Source organism: Neolamprologus brichardi, chromosome 18, assembly GCF_056152115.1.
Source record: "Neolamprologus brichardi isolate AB-2024 chromosome 18, ASM5615211v1, whole genome shotgun sequence".
Taxonomy (NCBI): domain Eukaryota; kingdom Metazoa; phylum Chordata; class Actinopteri; order Cichliformes; family Cichlidae; genus Neolamprologus; species Neolamprologus brichardi.
Genome location: NC_142121.1, coordinates 8,873,458 through 8,892,384, shown reverse-complemented (window position 1 = coordinate 8,892,384; position 18,927 = coordinate 8,873,458). Strand labels below are relative to the sequence as shown.

Below are 18,927 nucleotides of genomic sequence, written 5' to 3'. Positions count from 1 at the left end.
AGTCTGTATGAGCAACATAGTTTAAACTTCCACGGCGGCTCCTTTGAAGAGAAGAAAAGAAACACGTCTTTACCAGCCTTCTGAGACAACGGTGGGCGTGTCAAACTGAGTCGACACGCCCACCGCGGAACTAGAGCGTAAAATATAAACTTTAGCTCCGTCCTTTACAATCTGTTTCTAATCATTCGTTACTTCAAGCGCCAACATGTCTGCTGAAAAGTGTCTCGCTAAAGGTAAGAAATAAAGTATTACTCTGTTAACTGAAGGCTGCTTATCGATGTGAAATGCAATAGTTTTATTCCTCCGATTCGATCTGTGTTAAGGATTTAGCTTCGTTTTTGCAAAATTATGCTTTAGTCCTATGAAACCTCTTCGTGCCGATTTGAAGCGCCAAACGGTCCAGATGATTATTAATTTATAAACGTTTATAAACGAAACTCTTTATGCCTGAACCAATTTGTCTGAACAAACAGCGACTCACTGTGGCGTCTCTGAAAACAAGCAGACGTCAGAAAAGAAAAAACAAATCCAGTTGAAATACAAGTACAAATGTATAAATGTGCATAATCCACAGTCAGCTGCCCTGTAATCAAATAGAAATGATAAATTCACTGTAAGTTTGAAAATAAAGGTGTTTGTAAAGTCAGTTAATGCCGTTTCCATAAAGCTTGGGATGTTGTGTAAAAATACTACGAAGACAAAATGCTGATGTGGAAGCACAACATAACCCAAACTGTCAGCTATAAAATTACTCTGAAAATTATACTACTGTACAAAATAGATTTTTTTCTTTTTTTTTTACTTTAGTAAAGGTTTAACAGGAGAAAAGTCTTTACGTAACCCCTCTTCAGGTTTCCCTACTGACCAGTCTTTTAATGGGAGAAACATTTCTGTATCCCTCAGGTAGCGCTGCCCCTGGCCCAGTCCCTAAAGACTACATCAGGGTTTACAGCATGAGGTTCTGCCCTTTTGCCCAAAGGACCAGACTAGTGCTCAAAGCCAAAGGAATCAAGTAAGGCTACTCTTTATTCTAGTTTGCTGTAGAAATGAAAAATCATCACAGTCATTCAACCTGTGCTTAAACATGCACACATAACCTGCTTTTTTGTTTTCAGATACGAAACCATAAATGTCCACTTGAAAGAAAAACTCGATTGGTACCTTAAGAAGAATCAATTTGGTCTTGTCCCAACGCTTGAGACACCTGCTGGTGAGGTGATATACGAGTCACCCATCACCTGTGAATACCTCGATGAAGTTTACCCTGAAAAGAAGCTGCTTCCCTCCTCTCCCTTTGCTAAGGCTCAGCAAAAGATGATGCTGGAGCACTTTTCCAAAGTAGGTCACACAAAAACTTGCATATAAACCTTAACGTTTTGTTTTTTGTTAACCACCACCAAATAATAATATTAATGTCACTGTTTCCTACAGGTGATACCGTACTTCTACAAGATCCCAATGGATAAAAAGAAGGGAGAGGATGTCTCCGGACTGGAAGCTGAACTGAAAGAAAAGTTTGCCAAGTTAAACGAGGTAGGGCACACCTTTGAGGCCTCTGGTTCCTTTATCCATTAACCCAACATATGAGGTGATACACTGTGTGTGAATGAGTGTGTGCCTGTGAATCACAGTCATTGATCAAAGGTTGTTTTTATTAAAACAATTAAGTTTATCTTTCCTGACAGTGCCTGGTTATTCCAGTTAATTACAACTCTAATGAATGTAACATTCAATTTCTAGGACCTCGTTAACAAGAAGACCAAGTTCTTTGGTGGCGATTCTATAACAATGATCGACTACATGATGTGGCCGTGGTTTGAGAGGGTAGAAGCGTATCAGGTCAAACAGTAAGTAATAATCTTTACAGATATTTAACTTATAGAAAATTGTAAATATTTTTTTAAAAAAAAAGTTCAACTGTGGGGAGCCTAAGTATATTATTTACTAGAAATGTTACAAAAGTTAGAAATGTTTTTTGTAGAGATGGCACGATACCACTTTTTAATGTCCGATACCTATATCATAAATTTGGATATCTGCCGATACCGATATGAATCTGATATAGTGTGTTTTTTAATCAATAAAAATGTTTGTTAATATCTTGCTGCTTTTTGCATAAGTTCATACTCAAGTTACAAAAAAACAAACACTAAAGCTATTCTGTTATATTCGTATGCAAAAAATACACTGCACCCAAAATATTTCATAGTTCAGCAATACTGATCAATCTAATAAACTTAAACCTACTCCATCCTCCCTATTCTGGTATTTTAAAGAGTAAGCAACCTAACTAATAGGGTTGCAAACTCCCAGCAAAAAAAAAAAAAAAAGGGAAGGGAACCCCCCCACCTAATCGACGTAATCAACTTTAATTTGATGCAGTGTGGGAAAAAATGCACAGAAATCAATTATTTTTCAAGAATAATTAAATAGATTCAACATCTTTCTTCAACAGAACTGCAGACTGCACAGATGGTACCTTCCCAAAGGAAAAAGTACCATAGCTTACTAGGGTATATTAGACTTAATAGTTACTATATACAGTAATAGACTTCTATACATTTTTCATCAGATTAAAACTTTGGGTGTAAGATTCGGATAATTATTTAATAAAAGCTAGACATTTTAAATGAGAATAAGAAAGAAAAGTATGTCTTTGAGCCCCCCTTTTCCCTGTTAATGCCCTATCGGCCCCCCTGGCTAAACTTTGCTAGATCCACCCCTGCACAGTTAACAGCTGTCAGCTACTTAGAAAAGGATCCTGGTGTAGAAAGTAATAACAACAGCTTATCAAGCTTAAGGGTCACTCACATATCTTCTGTACGGTGTTTTATAATCCCAAACCTTCACAATCTATTGGAAATGTTCTGAAATGCATGATGCATCTGCACCACTGCAACTGACCTATTTGTCACATCAAGTCGGTAACAAAGGACACTTTCTGCAGAAGCAGTGATTCTCCCGACATTTCTGCATTTTCTACACTTCATTTAAGAACTATGGAAATATGGAAACACACAAAGGAAATGTGTATAGAAGAAGTTTTGTTGTTCAGTTACTGCCTAATTACACACAAGTTCACACAGATATATATGAAGTTGGACACTGATTTGAAACATTTCTCTATTTAAAGGTCCTCCTAAGGTCCTTCTTCTCTGTTATTTTCCCTCTTGTATGTGCTGTCACATTAAACATGACCAACGTTACAGAGAATGGAGTCTGTTGGAGTTTTCTCTTTATTCTTTTTTTGGGGGGTTCAAAAACTTTTTAGGTAGTCAAACTAAAGTCTCAGGCTTCAGGCTGCTCTAAATGTTCTGTTTCAAGAGTTCTTTTCTAGTCTTGGCTCTTTATGATGTCAGTGAGGGTGGTCAGCTAACTCTGACACACAGCTTTGACTGTATCCACTAGAGGTGGATCGATTGCTTGTATTGGTATTGGATTAATGCTAGTGCAGTAGGATCAATACTTTTCTATCCTCAGTATATAGCCCACTGAATTGTGTTAAATATTTTCTTGAGGTAAATATACATCAAACATGTTCTATGAAAAATGTCTGACCCGTTTTGTGTATATCTATTTATAGCCTACGGCACATTTAAACAACAGACATTGAGCCAAAGTAGATTAGAGAGACGCACATTTAGATTCCAGTGAAGCAAAATACTGAGAAGCTGAAAGGCGTTTATTATTGTTATTATTATTATTATTATTATTATTATTATTGTTGAAAGTAAACATCACAGTGGTCGTTGAGATGTGCTCAGAATTTGCAGATCGATGATGATTGATCTCATAAGTCATGACCAGTGTTGGTCAAGTTACTTGAAAAAAGTAATCAGTAACTAATTACTGATTACTTCCCCAAAAAAGTAATCCCGTTACTTTACTGATTACTTATTTTCAAAGGTAATTAATTACTTAGTTACTTTTTAAAAACAGGATTTACAACCTGAATAGGTGATAAAGTGATAGATCTTTCAGCCCAATTCTACTTTTTCTAAATAATCATCATACAAAATGTAATCAAATGGAAAAGTATCTTTTTAAAACTTGTTTTATTAGTTTTAATCTTTTAACTTTATGCATCAAGCAAAAATTTAATTATCTGCAACATTCTCTGACTGGAAGAAATTAGTTTAACATTTAAACCTATTTTCTGCACATTCCAGCACATAAAATAAAATATTTTGTGTGTTTACACTCAGTCTTTCAAATAGATGCAAGTAAAACACAGCAGAAAATAAATAAAGTCAAAGACTAGCGGTCCTGTTGCTCTATTTTCACCTGTAAAGCAGGAGTGGGGTAGGCGGAGGTTTACCCTGGTGCAGGTGTGCAGCTGTCGGTGGAAGAATCCGCGAGTTTCTCTGTGAATTTCCCATTACGTCGTAGCTACTCGGTGCTTGCTCGGAAGTTTAGGGTTTTTTTCGCTGTAAAAAGAAGTTTTCTACCCACGCACAACGGACACTAATGTTTTTGTCACTTTTTATGGAATCAAACTCAAAGTAAGGTCAGTACTTCCACGCTTTAAACGCTGCACGCTCATACTCTCTCTGCATGATCCATTGTTGATCTGCACACAGCTGTTGTCACGAACGTCACACTCGCTTACGTCACGGATTACTGTTTTCTCAAGTAATCGGATTACTGTAATCCGATTACTTGCGAAAAAGTAATCGGATTACTGTAATCCTATTACTTGGATTACTGTAATCCGATTACTTGAGAAAAAGTAATCGGATTACTGTAATCCGATTACTTGAGAAAAAGTAATCGGATTACTGTAATCCGATTACTTGAGAAAAAGTAATCGGATTACTGTAATCCTATTACTTGGATTACTGTAATCCGGTTACTTGAGAAAAAGTAATCCGATTACAGTAATCCGATTACTTGAGAAAAAGTAATCGGATTACTGTAATCCGATTACTTGAGAAAAAGTAATCGGATTACTGTAATCGGATTACTTGAGAAAAGGTAATCGGATTACAGTAATCCGATTACTTGAGAAAAGTAATACTAAATATCATTAGTATTGGCAATACTGGCCTCGTATTTACTCCGTATAGTATCAATACCAGAATTTGCAGTATCCACAGCAATCCTCCCACCTGCTGCTCAAATCATCTGTTTTTGAGGGGCAACCAATCAGAAGAAAGCTGTCTTACAGACTCTGTGAGGACTAAGGGGCCGTACCATCTTCCAGGATAAGACAAAGAAGGTTTATTTTGAACAGTGAATCATGCAAAGCTACTTTTGTAGAAACACAAATATACTTTCTGAAGTGAGCACACAAGATCCTGTTTAAAGCTCAAACTGCAGGCAGATATCTTTCTGTTTATTTTGGCTTTATAAACTATTTATGAGGAAGATAAAGCAGTTAGCAGATATTTAAAATTGTACTGACAGTAAGCGAGTGGCCACATCCCTGAGAGCTGAAACTCTGCTTCAACTGCTGCTGAACTGACAAGATTTATTTCATCAACCAAACACGATGTCGATGAAAGGCGTCGACAGCGCGACAGGTGGAAAAGCTTTCGATGGGTAAATCGAAGAAAACAAACAGAAGTATGTTTTCCTTGCTTCCTTATTAGTTTTGCAAAGCTCGAATAGATATTGTTGAAGAGCTATCGAGCGCGGTGTAATTGCTCTGCTTTTTAATGCAATGAGATGTTTCATCATTTGGAAAAACAGCATATTTAAGATATTGATTTCATCGGTTTCAATGAGGCATGCACGTCCACTGAGCATGTATAACTGTAATTATCACTGGCAAAGGATCGAGGGAGAACGGCTCTGCAACAGAAGAGCGAGCAACCACAATAAAGTATATTTAATAAAGGTAGCTCGCTTCAGTTTTGCTCTTCTGTATTTAGAAAGTGTAGAAATGTTTAGCTGATTTAGAGTTTAGAAATGTGTTAACATAGAATCTAGAATTATTGTAGAGACATTGACACTGCCCTCAATGTAATAAAGGCCTGATGGTGTCCTGAATTTAGGAGCAGAGTATAGGAGACCCTCCCCAGTTGAACTGTGAAAGTAAAACAGAGAGGAGTTAATCCTGAGAGGAAATTCCCCAGAGAATGTTTGGGTGGGGGTCTCAACATTTGACCTGGATAACTGTGGTCTGGAAGGGAAATGTGTTTTTTATGACCTCTAGGGAGTCACCTACACCCACAGTGTTTTAACTGTCACGCACACTCACTTACGTGCACACACATACACACAGGTATGCGTACACAGTCACACACGAGCACTCACATAGACACAGACACAGAGTTTGCAGCACACCGTAGGGGGTTTTATGATGGGGACACCTCTATAAAGCTGGCTCTAACTAACAAAGGGGTGAAGATTTTGCAGAGGGACACACCGGCCTCGTCTTCCCTTCTAGAAGTGCATGCTTAAATGAAGGTGAATAAAAATAAATAAAAGTTTTGTGAAAATAACTACTGAGTTCCGGTGCCGTCTCTGGAAGTTTCGACGAATAAAAGAACAGGGGTAAAACTGATTTCGTAACAGTTTTGGTGCCGAAACCCTGGGATTCGCTCGAGGCCCAGAGAGGATGAATTGGCAGAGCTGAGATCGTGAAACGAGGCGAACAGAGAGCTAGCTCACGTGATTAAAAGGTAAGCACGACCTGTTTATTTTCGAACCGTGCATATTGTTTAAAGCCTAAATTATCTGTTCGCTAAGTTGAACGTATCGCAGTGTAAATTCACTCAGTAGAAAAAAAGGCGGCTAGCGTCCGTCTCAGTGCGTTAAAGCAAGAGACTTTTGTAAGAACTCCAAGTTGATGTTTAGCGTACTGTGAGCGACTAAAGCAAGAGACTTTTCTAACGGTGTGTTCACACCAAACGCGATGGATGCGAACAAAAACGCCCCAAACGCCCCTAATTTGACGCGTGCACATTCGCGTCTCAACGCGTGTCCAAGAAAAATCCATCGCGCTTCAAAATATGATATTTTGACGCGCGTGAACCGGAAATGTGGGAGGGATGTGGGAGGAAGTTGTGCCAGACCGGTATCTTTGCAAGATGGCAGCTGTCGAGTTAGCGCTTGAAGAGAGAGTCTCCCTTCTCTGTGTACTGTGGAGAGCAGAGCAGCGGCGTAAAAGACGCCCTCGCCGTACCTGGGTCCATCAGGTCCTCCAGAGGCGTGAGCAGTTTGGTGAGTTTCACCATTTGCTCCAGGAGCTGCGCCTGGATGACGGCCGATTTCAGCGATATCACCGTCTTTCACTCGGCCAGTTTGAGGACCTGCTTTCCCGCGTCGGTCCCAGAATCGCCCGCCTAGACACCAACTACAGGCGCTCAATCCCACCTGCAGAGCGCCTGTCCATCTGCCTGAGGTTAGTAAAAGTATTTAATACGGTAGTCCTTTATTGATACCTGTGCTAATATATGCTAAACTATCCATTTATACACTGCTAACGTGGATGTGCTATGCTAACAGTGAATGCTCTCGTTTTTTACTGAAAGCAAACTGTGGTACGGAGACGACTGTTTATAATATTTCTAGTGATACTCAGAAGGTCTCATCAAGTCCCGATTTAATTCGATTTATGCTGTTATCAGTGTTTGCAATGATAGCATGTCTGTGGTGTCATATCAATGTACGCGCTCGGTGTTTGCTGATATCAAACTGTAGCATTAGGACCACTGAGTTAACCTTTGTTGTGATACTCACTCCTTTTTATTTAGACCTGGTTTAATTCTGGGATAGTTGAATATTTGTATATAATCACCGCAGACTGTTTTAGATTATATCTAATATATATCATGTAATTATCCTTATAATTACAAAAGGTTTTATGTAAGATTTATGTTTTGCAATTTGTAATTTTGGAATTTCAATAATGTATTTTGTAACTGCAGTACACATAATACTCATTTTAAACAATTTTGTCCAGGTTCCTTGCCAGCAAACAACTCCTCCAGAGAGGCTGTCCTGGTGAGGGAGAAGTTCATGGCTCACTTCTCGGTGGAGGGAGCTGTGTCTTGGCAACCAAAGGAGTAGCCTGTTTGAAGTCCGAGTGACTTCCCCACAACGGCTCTTTTAAGAGCCACCCACAAACCTCTAAAGAGTGTTCCTGTCCTTTTAATTTTTTCTTAATAAATGGAGCTCTACTCCAAAATAAACTAACCTCTTTTTACTCTCTTAAGTAACTTGTCTTCACTATGTTCCTGTATACAGTGTGGTGCAAAAGTTTGGGCAACCTTATTAATAGTCATTATTTTCCTGTATGAATCGCTGTTACAATGAAAAATGTCAGTTAAATATATCATATAGGAGACACACACATTCATATACACTAAATATTTATTTCATTTCTCTTTTTTTGTGTCGCCAATTTATGCACCTGCTTGATTTAAACACTTATTGCACACTTTCTGTAAACTGCATTTCACTTCTCAAATATCACTGTGTGTGTCTCCTATATGATATATTTAACTGACTATTTTTATTGTGACAACCAATAATTTGTACAAGAAAATAATTACTTTTCACAATGTTGCCCAAACTTTTGCATCCCACTGTATTAGTATGTTTTGTCATTAGTATAATATGAAATAAATTCTACTTGTGTCAAGTCGGGTGCCAATATTTGCTGTGTAGTAGAACAGAGACATTTGTCATTATAAATGTTTATTTGAAAAAATATAAATTCATTAACAAAAACATTTATCATAAATATATGAAATTTAACTATTTACAGAGAGACAGGAATAAAAAGGACCCAGCTTGGAGTGGAAGAGCCTCAGGGAGAAGGAGGAGAAAAATAAGAACATTGTTTCTGCCCTGGAGAGCTGCTGCCTCATCAGAAAACTACTGATCATTAGGGTCCAATGTTTCCAAATTTAACACAGCTGTGCTGTTTTCAAAAACTAATTTATAAATTTGAAATTTCACGAATTCTCGTGTCTGAGGCGGCATGCTCTCCAGAGCAGGAACAAGGCCGAGGAGGAAATGTTCAGTTGGAGACGGGCGTGGCCTCTTTAGGGACTCCAGGATGGCCAGCTCCACCGCCGATGGACCGTCCTGGGACCCGTCCCTCGCCCGCCTTCGAGCTGTCCTCCTCTGTGGGCCTGTAAAACACAGCACAAAACAACACAAAGTAATGAGAAGGCTGCTACTAGATTTTCATTTTCAAAATTGAAAAAAACAGGATATAAACAGATTGGTTGTAGATATTTAGTAAAGGTGATCACAAGGGAATTCAAGCGAGTAAAAAGCTGTCAGTGCTTGATGTTCATACCTGTGGGTGCAGCAGCAGGAGCTGGGGGACCAGGGACTGGAGAGCCAGGAGAAGAGACAGGGGAGGACTCTGCTGCATGATTACTTGACTCTATGAAGACAATATTAGATGTTAACAGGTTGAAAACAACAGTCATAGAGAATATTATATTATTATATACTTATATACTTATTATTATATACAGTGGTCTCTCATTTATTGCAGCACATGAACAGTAGTCACAGTTCTCACAAGTTGATTCTCAAAGTGAAAACCTTTGTCGATTTTAAAACGTAAAAGTATTATGCCGCGCTTTTTCTCCGTCTGCGGCGCCACTTTTGTGCGCCTTTTTAGCTCCCGGTGCAGGTGTCTATTTCCGAATGAGGGTCATAGTTATGAGTGTTTTTGTGCTGTTTTTTTCTATTGGACGTGATGGTTATCAAAACCAAACATGATAAGTTTGGCAAGCGCAGGAGACACGACACGGAGGAGATTTGTCATTTGGGCTGCAGAATGCAATGCGCATCGTTGAAAGCTGTACGGTGCAATAAATAAAATCAGCGAAAAGGCGAGGCAGTGACGGATGAACAGCGGGACTACTGTATACTGTTTATTAATAAACAAAATATGTTCCTGTATGACAACACGCATAAATTAACTGCCTACATTAACTCAATGTAAACACACCTTCTGACTGACACTCCCCTGCTGCCTCTTCGGGCTGTCCCTGGTCCTCGGGGGAGAAGTTCTCCACGGTCCGCACCATATTACCGCTAGTCTCCCGCGGGGTGAGGAAGGGGTCCAGAAACCCCATGACCGCGAAGAACTTCCATTTTCTCCCCGATCCTGCTGCAGACCCACTCCTCTTCTCCTTCTCTGTCTTCTTCTCCTTATTATAAGTGTCCCTGAGGCTCTTCCACTTTCTCCTGCAGATGTCCTCTGAATAAACGCATTATCTTGTTAGCGGAAAGGTATTTGTACATCAGTGGGAAAATAGCGGGACAGTAGGCGGGCTTGCTAGCTTTTGCGCGGGTTCATCGGGTCAGTCTGAAAATTAAAAAGAAGGAATGAACTTACCAGGTTGCCCGATCTCCTCACTTATGTGTCTCCAAGCTAGGTCCTTTTTATTCCTGTCTCGGTAGAAGTAGTAGCTAGCATCGTATAGCTCCGGGTGATTAGCCACGGCACTGATTAGCTTTTCCTCCATACTGAATGAAGAATGAAGGGCTTTGGCTGGATCTGCCCCTTTGACCTAGGTCAGAGCCACGTCACCAGGCTCCTGATTGGTTGTCGCGGCGCGATTTGACGCTGGAGTTCAGATTTTTCCAACTCGAGCGGTAGACGCGAAACGCGCGTATGCACAAAATGCAACACAAAAACTCACGCGCGTGGTTTTATTCGCGAGTCAAACGCGCCAGACGCGCTACACTGACGCCCGTTTCACGCGTTTTGGCGTTTTCGCGACGCAAATCTGCTTCCGAATTTTCGCGGGACCCGCAATCGCGCGTCATCGCGCTTTTCCATTGACTTTACATGTAAACCTGACGCTCTATTCGCGTCCATCGCGTTCGGTGTGAACACACCGTTAAAGTTGCAGTGGGACTCTTTCGCCATCTGGTGGTTGTAACAGTTATGACAACTGTTCCTGCATATATGTCCCTCCTCAGTGTGAAGAAGACTGGACTCCAAGCTGCTCCTGCTGATCACTGCGTGTTCCTCCTGTGTCTAAAATCTATTTCCATTATGAATCAGGAAACTGTTTGCACCAATCATAAAGGCAATAAAATACGTCACACACTAAGAAATAACAAAAAGGAATTGTGGATTTCAAGGAGATTTTTCCCTCGTTTTTTGAAATCATAAGAATACAAACTAATGCAAGACTGTCATGTTTTCATAAGTTTGTAGAGACACTGTTCTGTTGTATTCTAGGACATCAGTCACTTTTTAAATGCATGCTACTCCTCCTCATCATCATCATCATCAGCACCCATGACCTCCTTTTAGTCTTTGTTATTTTTCAGAGTTCAGGAGACGTTCTTATGGGATTTCCACAGTGCACAAGTACTGTTTAGACCCTTTTGTAACCCACATACAATGAGGGTACCACTTTAAGGACTGATATGAGGAGAGATGGACAGCCTTTCCAACTAATCGAAATGCACAGGTCCCAGTATGCTTTGACCAATGGGAGAGCAGCCTGCCGCTGTATGTCCCACCCACGTGCTCTGTGTTCGCTGCTATGTGTGGAGGTAGTCGCGTGCTGGCAGGAGAAAAGAGAGACTGAAGCTTTTGAGCTGGAATAAGTATTAGATGTAAGTTGCAACCAACTGTGCTGCACATAAGTTCACTGGTTATCAGCTACCTTTCATGTTAAAAGTAGCCACAGTGAGTATACTGGCGAATGCTGCAGTTTTCTGGTGACTTTAGAAAGTACCACGTGGAGCTAAACTGTTAGCCTTTGTTAGCTCTGGTTGCTATCAACTGCCTGAAAGTTCATCTCAATCTGCTTCCAGAAAGCCCCGCATTTTCCGACCGAGAGACACCATGCCATTGTCTTCGGCCGTGATGCACTGAGATCGGTCAAGTTTTTTTTTTGTATGCTGAATTGTTGTTGAGGTGAATTCCTCCGGTGAAATAGATGGCGAGCCTTCCCACCTGGACTTAGAGAGACTGAGATTCGCTTCTTTTCCACTTGATGATCTTCTGCACCTTGCGGTGTGGTAGGACTGTATCACTCACACCACTGACTGACATTCTCTCACCCCTATTTTCTTTCACACCCTGAGAATTTTTTGGACTTTACCCCTTGGACATTTTTTATTTGGGACTTTAAATAATGAGCTGTTGTGTAGAACATTCTCCACATGTGAAAAGAGTGTGAGATTTTCATTTGAATGTACATTGGATTTGTGTAATCTGTTTCTATAAGAGTTAAGGAGTCAGGTTACTAGGGTGCACCCGAGCATTGAAACCTGAACATTGAAAACCAAAAGTAACACTTGGCCAAGTCATTGCTTTAGTAGTTTATGTGTTTTACTTTTCTTTTAATTGTTGTAAGTTTCTTTTCTACCATTGTAAAGTGTCTTTAAGCTGTGCTTGTCAACCTTTTGGTTTATTTCACTAAAGTTGGCTGGTTCTTTTGAGTTACATTCTTGTCTCTGTGTCTCATTTAAACACACCCCTGTGCTCCTATAGTCGAGCCTATTGGCCCATTGATATATTCTTTTCAACAATTCCCCTTATTGTGTTACACTTTACCTAAAAGAAAAGAGTAAAGTACAAAGTAGATTTACTCACTGCAGGAAAATAATGCCTCAATCTGATATATTGTCTTATATGACAAACTGAAAGTGATGCATCAAAGTGTAAGCAGCATTTTCCTGTTACAGCTGGTCTAGATGGAACTGATCCGAGGATTTAGTGTTTGTGTTATTACGAGTGCTAAACAGATGGTACAGTGGACACATGTGTGACTCCTGTGATTAAAGCATCTTTCTTTCAGCTTAACGAGTGAACCGTCAGCTCGTTCAAACACACGTTAAAGTCCCTTTGGCTCGACACCACCGAACAGAGGCAGCAATATAACATAGCTAACATTAACAGTGCAGTGAATCCTGCTTGTGCCGTCATATTCAGGACTGCAAACCGACTATTGAACGGCGTATATTTTACAGTAAAGGCTTTAAAACAAAGTTAGTACAAACGTCAGTAATGTCACATAACTTTGCCGACATGTGGCCAACAGTAATGTTTTAATGTTCTTCATTATTAAACATTCACACATAAATAAGTGACATAATATTCAGTACTTACTTTTAAAAGTTTACTCTTTGCCGCTCCGGTTCTGCCGTTTTTTTTGGCAAAATTATCCACACCCACCTCCGCGCTGTGCATTCTGGGATATGTTGGGCCACGAAGTCTACACCGCCACATCCTTAAAATTCAGGGAAATGAAGGACGCATTTGAGGGCCGCATTTTGAGCAGCCTTCGAATTGGGACAGCCTTCGTCGCGTCGCTGTGACGTAATCGGCCTTAAAATGCGGCCTTTAAACCACGTTACCCAGCATGCCACAGGGCCACGATTTACAGCCCAGTGCCAGAAAAGTAGCTGTGATTACCCACCTGGCACTGTGCATAACGTCAGCAACTTGAGAAGGCAGACACTTGAATGCCGTGACCGGCCAGACAGTAGTACACGGAGAAGGGCAGCGAGGGCTCGCGTTAGCCTGGTGAGTCAGGTCCCCAGGAGAGTCGATCACAGGAAAAACGATAAAATCCAGGTTTTCCAGGCTAAAAATTAAAACAGAGCTAAGCAAACGAACACATACACAGAGAGCAGCGGCAGAAAGACACGCTCACCCGGAAACACGACCTCAGTACTTTCGGTGTAAATATCTAATTAAATAATTACATGTGGCATTAATTAAACAAAATTAGAAATATATAAATAAATAATTTATTAAATGTTTTAAATTAAATGAATGGGCATTTAAATAATTATTACAATATGTATTTAATTAATTCATTACAATTTTAAATAGTTAATGAAATCTTAATTAATTGTTTAATGGTGTCTTTAGTTAAGTCATTTTGTCACTCCTGGCTCTCCATACCCTTGGTCTGTCGCAAACAGGTAATCAACAAGGAGACAGACTCGGAGGATGAGTCACAGGGCGAAGGCACCGTAACAGAGGGAGAGGTGAGGTAGAGCGGGGAAGACGATTATGGGTGGAAAACTAATACTGATGGGTCTTACGTACAGGTGGAGGAGAGACGCTCGGGAGGAGGGAGTGGATAGCTGAGTGGGTGTCCAGTTGAGACATGGAGGAGTGGTGCCAGGGGCAGATCTAGAGAAATTTCCCTAGGATGGCATAAGGGTGGCATGAAAATCAAATGGGGTGGCAAAATCAAAGCCTTTTTTTTCAAACACCTATGCAGGCGATTACATATGGTGAAAATGATTCAAATGCATTAAGTATACACATGTTTCATATAAACATAGTCTATAACTTAATTATTTTCAGTTACACAAAACATGTGAATTTTGATTTTATGTGCTGTATAGCCTGTATAGTAAATAAATATGTAGCCCAATAAGTATACAATCCAGAAAGCTACACAACATGGGGCGGTTCATTGACAAACACAAGTCTAACTTAAGTTTCACACTGTTTTTTGTTAGAAAAATAATCAAATTGTGACTTAAATTTACACAAAATGTCAGAAATCTGCACTGTCATGAACGAAAACTGAAACCTAATTTTTCATAATTTGTTGGGTTTACCCTCTGAGGTCCAAAATATAACTGGACACTTTGGACTCCTTTTCATTTTACATTTGTATTTCACCTTTAAATTGTTTCTTTTAATTTTTTTTCCTGGCCTTGTTTGGTGTCATTCTTTTCAGCACAACCTCATGTGTCTGAATTTGGTTGTTTTTTCATTGACATATTGATTAACTGATCTGAAATCACAGAAAAACATAAAATCCTAGTAGTAATTTACTCTAAAAACCCTAGACATTTTTATTAAATTATTTTATAACTTGAAATGCAAAACTTTTGCGAGATCTCGCAAACGTAACTCGGGATCTCGCAAAAGTTGAATTCCAACAATGGTGGCAGCTACTTAGTTGTAATATTACTCTTTCTGTGTCACAAAATTAACTTTCAAGATATTTTGAGGCGTGAATGTAGCTGTGTAAACGTCAAATATCTGCTCGGTTTACAAGACATCACATATTTGACCTACTATAGCCGGGGGGGAACATCGTGCCTCGACCTCCCAGTCGGCTTCGAGCTGGCGGCCTCTGAATGCGGCTAAAACTTTTGCGAGATCTCGCAAAAGTTTATCTTAATTTTTTTTCTCCCATGTCCCTTGCGGGGCTCCATAAAATATAAATGGGACATTTTGCAAATTTATGTACAAATTTTTTAAACATATACAACTATTATTCTAAAAATGAAGGCCTGAAACCAGGAGGTTTATCACGCCTTCTGTCTTCCACCAAGGAGACAGCGTTTACATTGCAGTCTGCCTTTGTGACTTTCATTAGTGCCCTCACTGACACAAAAAACAAAACAATGACTACACAACAGACTAACTACATAAGACAACACAACACACTAACTATACACTCCACACTGAACGTCACAAATCTCCCACATCTCAAAACTCTCTCTCTTTCTCTCACTCGCTCGCTGTGTCTCTCTGACCTCACTCCCAAAACTTTCCCCTCTCCCTAAAAAACACAAATGCAACATGTTGACTACATTTTTCCACCAATAGGAAAGACGTGTTTTTTTTCCCTTTCTTTACTATTTTTGTGCCGTCCTTAGAAAATACTTTAAAAACAAAAGGTGATGGTAGCAAATAGCATGTCTTATATATATATATATATATATATATATATATATATATGTGTGTATATATATATATATATATGTGTGTGTGTGTGTGTGTGTGTGTGTGTATTTAACACTTAACATGTAATATATTTAGTTTTAAATTCAAGTTAACTGTATCTAGGCTCAAAGTGTTAATCCTATCTTGTTTTAATAAAGAACTCTGTCATATGTGTAACCCACCTAAAATTTGCCTCATGAAAATGAACTGCTGTTACCAAAGAATGTCAGTAGGTGGTACTATGAGATTGTTTAGTGTTTGTGAACTTGAGTTGAGAACTATAGAGAAGGAGAATAGCGCTAAGGCTACGTATGCTGTAGTGATGGGATTTCTGGCTCTTTCGGCTCGGCTCACTAAAAAGAGCCGGCTCTTTCGGCTCCGAACCGGCTCTTCAGGTTGTTTTGTTGCTTTAATTATTTAATCATTAACAATAATATAAAATTATGCAGAAAAGGAATTACTAATGTAAAAAAAAGTGGTTTTATTTATATATATTTATATATAGCCCCTAGAGACAAAGCACGTACAAACTCTAAAGCATATACAAACTCCAAAAAGCACGTACAAACTCCAAAACACATTTCTAGCTTTAACTGAACTTCCAAAACAGAGCTACCCAGATCACTTAAATTACACAATTGAAAGCATGTGTGTATTGTTTGTGTATTTATAGACAAGCACTCATATTTATTCAAATAATTAAAAAAAAAATTCATTTACCTGTTATTACCACACACCAAATCCGGTTGTTGATACTTCCTGGCTTGTGTAGCCACTAGGTAACAAAAGCTCAACACTGCACCCTAGCATCCTGGAGCACTTCTGTTGTCTTTTGTACGTGCTTCTGAGTTTTTACGTGTTTTGGAGTTTGTACATGCTTCAGGGTTTGTAAGTGTGTCTGAGTTTTTACGCATTTTGGAGTTTTACGTGTTTTGGAGTTTGTACGTGCTTTGTCTCTGAGGGCCACCATAAATATACTTTATTTATTCACTCCACATAAAATGTAATAAATAAATCATATAATACAAAGAACAACTATTTACATTTTAAACTTTTAACTATTTAAATTTTCAGCTTTTTCCTTTTAAACAAATTTAACGTGAAACAACACAAAACACTGCAAACCACAACACAATTAAATATAAATTAAAATATTAAAAAAAAAGAAGATGCACATTCTCTGTCATATGGGCCTGCATGATTTCTGAATCCTTTATCATCTGCAACTGAAAATAGCGGATGATTACTATACCTTTCTAATGTGATGTTGTTGTCCCTCGCTCTCTTTCTCTCTGGCTCTGTTCCTGTGCTACTGCCAGTGTAACTAACGCCCCTCCCCCCTCTGCCCAGCGCAAAGTACAGGCCGCGCGTGCGGAGTTTAGCGGAAAAAAGGACGAGAGAGAGGGTGAGAGAAAGAAAAAAAAAAAACCTCACGGCTCCCAATAAGGAGCCGGCTCGCATCGTTCACTTCAAAGAGTCGGCTCTAAGAGCCATTTCGTTCGCGAACGACCCATCACTAGTATGCTGGTCGGAGCTACTCACCGAGTTTTTCTTTAATCCTTGTTCAAGAAAAAGGTTATGTGTGAAGACACAAATTGGATTTTACTTTTCCGCTTGTTGGGAAACGCGGACACTTTTTGTTGATGCCGATGTACCTCTGTTTTTGTGTTTTTTGTTCATTTCCGGTGAGTTGACTAACTGCGCTAGCATAGCAAGCTAATCGTTAGCTAATCATTAGCTTAGTATAATGTAAATTTCATGTGTTCCTTTTAAGTGCTGTATTATCTTTTTATTTCTTCACTTGTGAATGTTTTAAACCAATCGGAAATATTTCTTTGGAAGCTAGTAGGTAAGTTTTCTTTATTGTAATGAGATGATAAATATGAGCAGTCTTTGGCTAAATAGTACTGCGACCACGTTTTGCACTTTCCTCGTGCATCAGTAATGTACATTCTCTCAATTCATTGATGTGACTGCAGTTCACAAAATATGAGATTTGAGTTAAATTTGTATGATGTGGAAATTGTTTTAAGGTTTTCTGATTAATTTTATTATTGATTGCATTAAGTCGTTATATACAAAGAGTGAGAGGCATTTGGTCACTAGTGTTGATTAAGTTGTTATATGATATTCATGTAAAATATGTTCACTACCCTGTGCAGGTTGGTTTTTTTGTTGGAGTCTTAAGTTACGAGCCAGGGTTCCGGATCCACAGCTGCGATGCAGGAAAGATTTCCAGCCTACTTAGAAGTGACAACTGCGTTACTTCTTGACACATAAGCTTATGAGATCTCAGAACAATACACTACCCGTGTAGTACTACTAACATTAACACTATACACACACACTCACACACCTGAACTGAAAAGACTGAAAAGAACTCTGAACACTGAACTCTGAACTCTAAAATTGAATACACAGACTGACAAATATGGACTATTGGAACTGTTGTGAACTGTTGGATGACTGTTTTTGTTTTTGTTTTGAATAAATGTTGACTGTTCTTTTAGCTGTGTGTCATTCGCTCCTTAGTTGATTCCTAGAGACCATAAGCCTAAGATCCTAACTGTCTCTACATTCAGTAGTGGTAAAGTATCGTGTATTACATATGCAAAACTAAGGTGGCAAGAGATCATTTTAGGGTAGCACATGCCACCCCATAATACCCCTCTAGATCTGCCCCTGCCTGGTGCTGAGCTCCCGATGTTCCAGAGAGAACGGCGGGCAGGAAGACAGGCAGGTAGGAGCAGAGCGATGACTGAATCCAGAGAGACGCTTGTAGGAGGAGAGTGTAAACTTTGTAGCAGTGACCAGAGTCCAGAGATTACTGAGGAGTTTGGAGTGAACCAAGAGTTAAACGCTCTACAAAATGCCTTATTTAGAAGAGTTAGTGAAACAAATTGATCATATCCTGTCCTGTGTTAAAAAATATAAAACCTCTTTAATCCACAAGGGTGTAACCATGTTATCCTTGCATCTGTGCATTGTCATTTTGTACAATCCAGCAAACGCTTCCAAGTTTGTGTGTTTTTGTTTTTTCCTTCTAACCAGATGCAGCTTTTTACATAATTTTGTCAGTGTCCTTATACCACCATGCTGTGTCTATGTGCTGAAAGAAAATGATTTCCTTTTAACTTAAATCAATCAAGAAGTACGCTTTCATTAACTCATTAACACAAGACATTTTGTAGAAGCTAAGTTAAAAATTAACAAGGTTAGGTAGGTCAAAGTTCTTTACTACATACTGTAAAAGAAAGAGAACACACCCTGGAACTCATAAAATA

At 39.3% G+C, this 18,927-nt stretch overlaps 2 protein-coding genes across 2 annotated transcripts in view; both read left to right on the top strand.

Moving 5' to 3' along the window:
* Positions 1 to 18,927, top strand: part of LOC148097652 (tripartite motif-containing protein 16-like) — a 106,313-nt gene that overhangs the window by 51,951 nt on the left and 35,435 nt on the right. The window lies entirely within an intron of this gene.
* On the top strand, positions 89 to 1,851 carry LOC148097655 (glutathione S-transferase omega-1-like). Its single transcript, XM_087831312.1, has 5 exons — positions 89 to 233; positions 904 to 1,012; positions 1,116 to 1,338; positions 1,432 to 1,533; positions 1,741 to 1,851. The coding sequence occupies exons 1-5, from the start codon at positions 206 to 208 to the stop codon at positions 1,849 to 1,851; spliced, it is 573 nt and encodes a 190-aa protein (XP_087687438.1). The 5' UTR covers positions 89 to 205.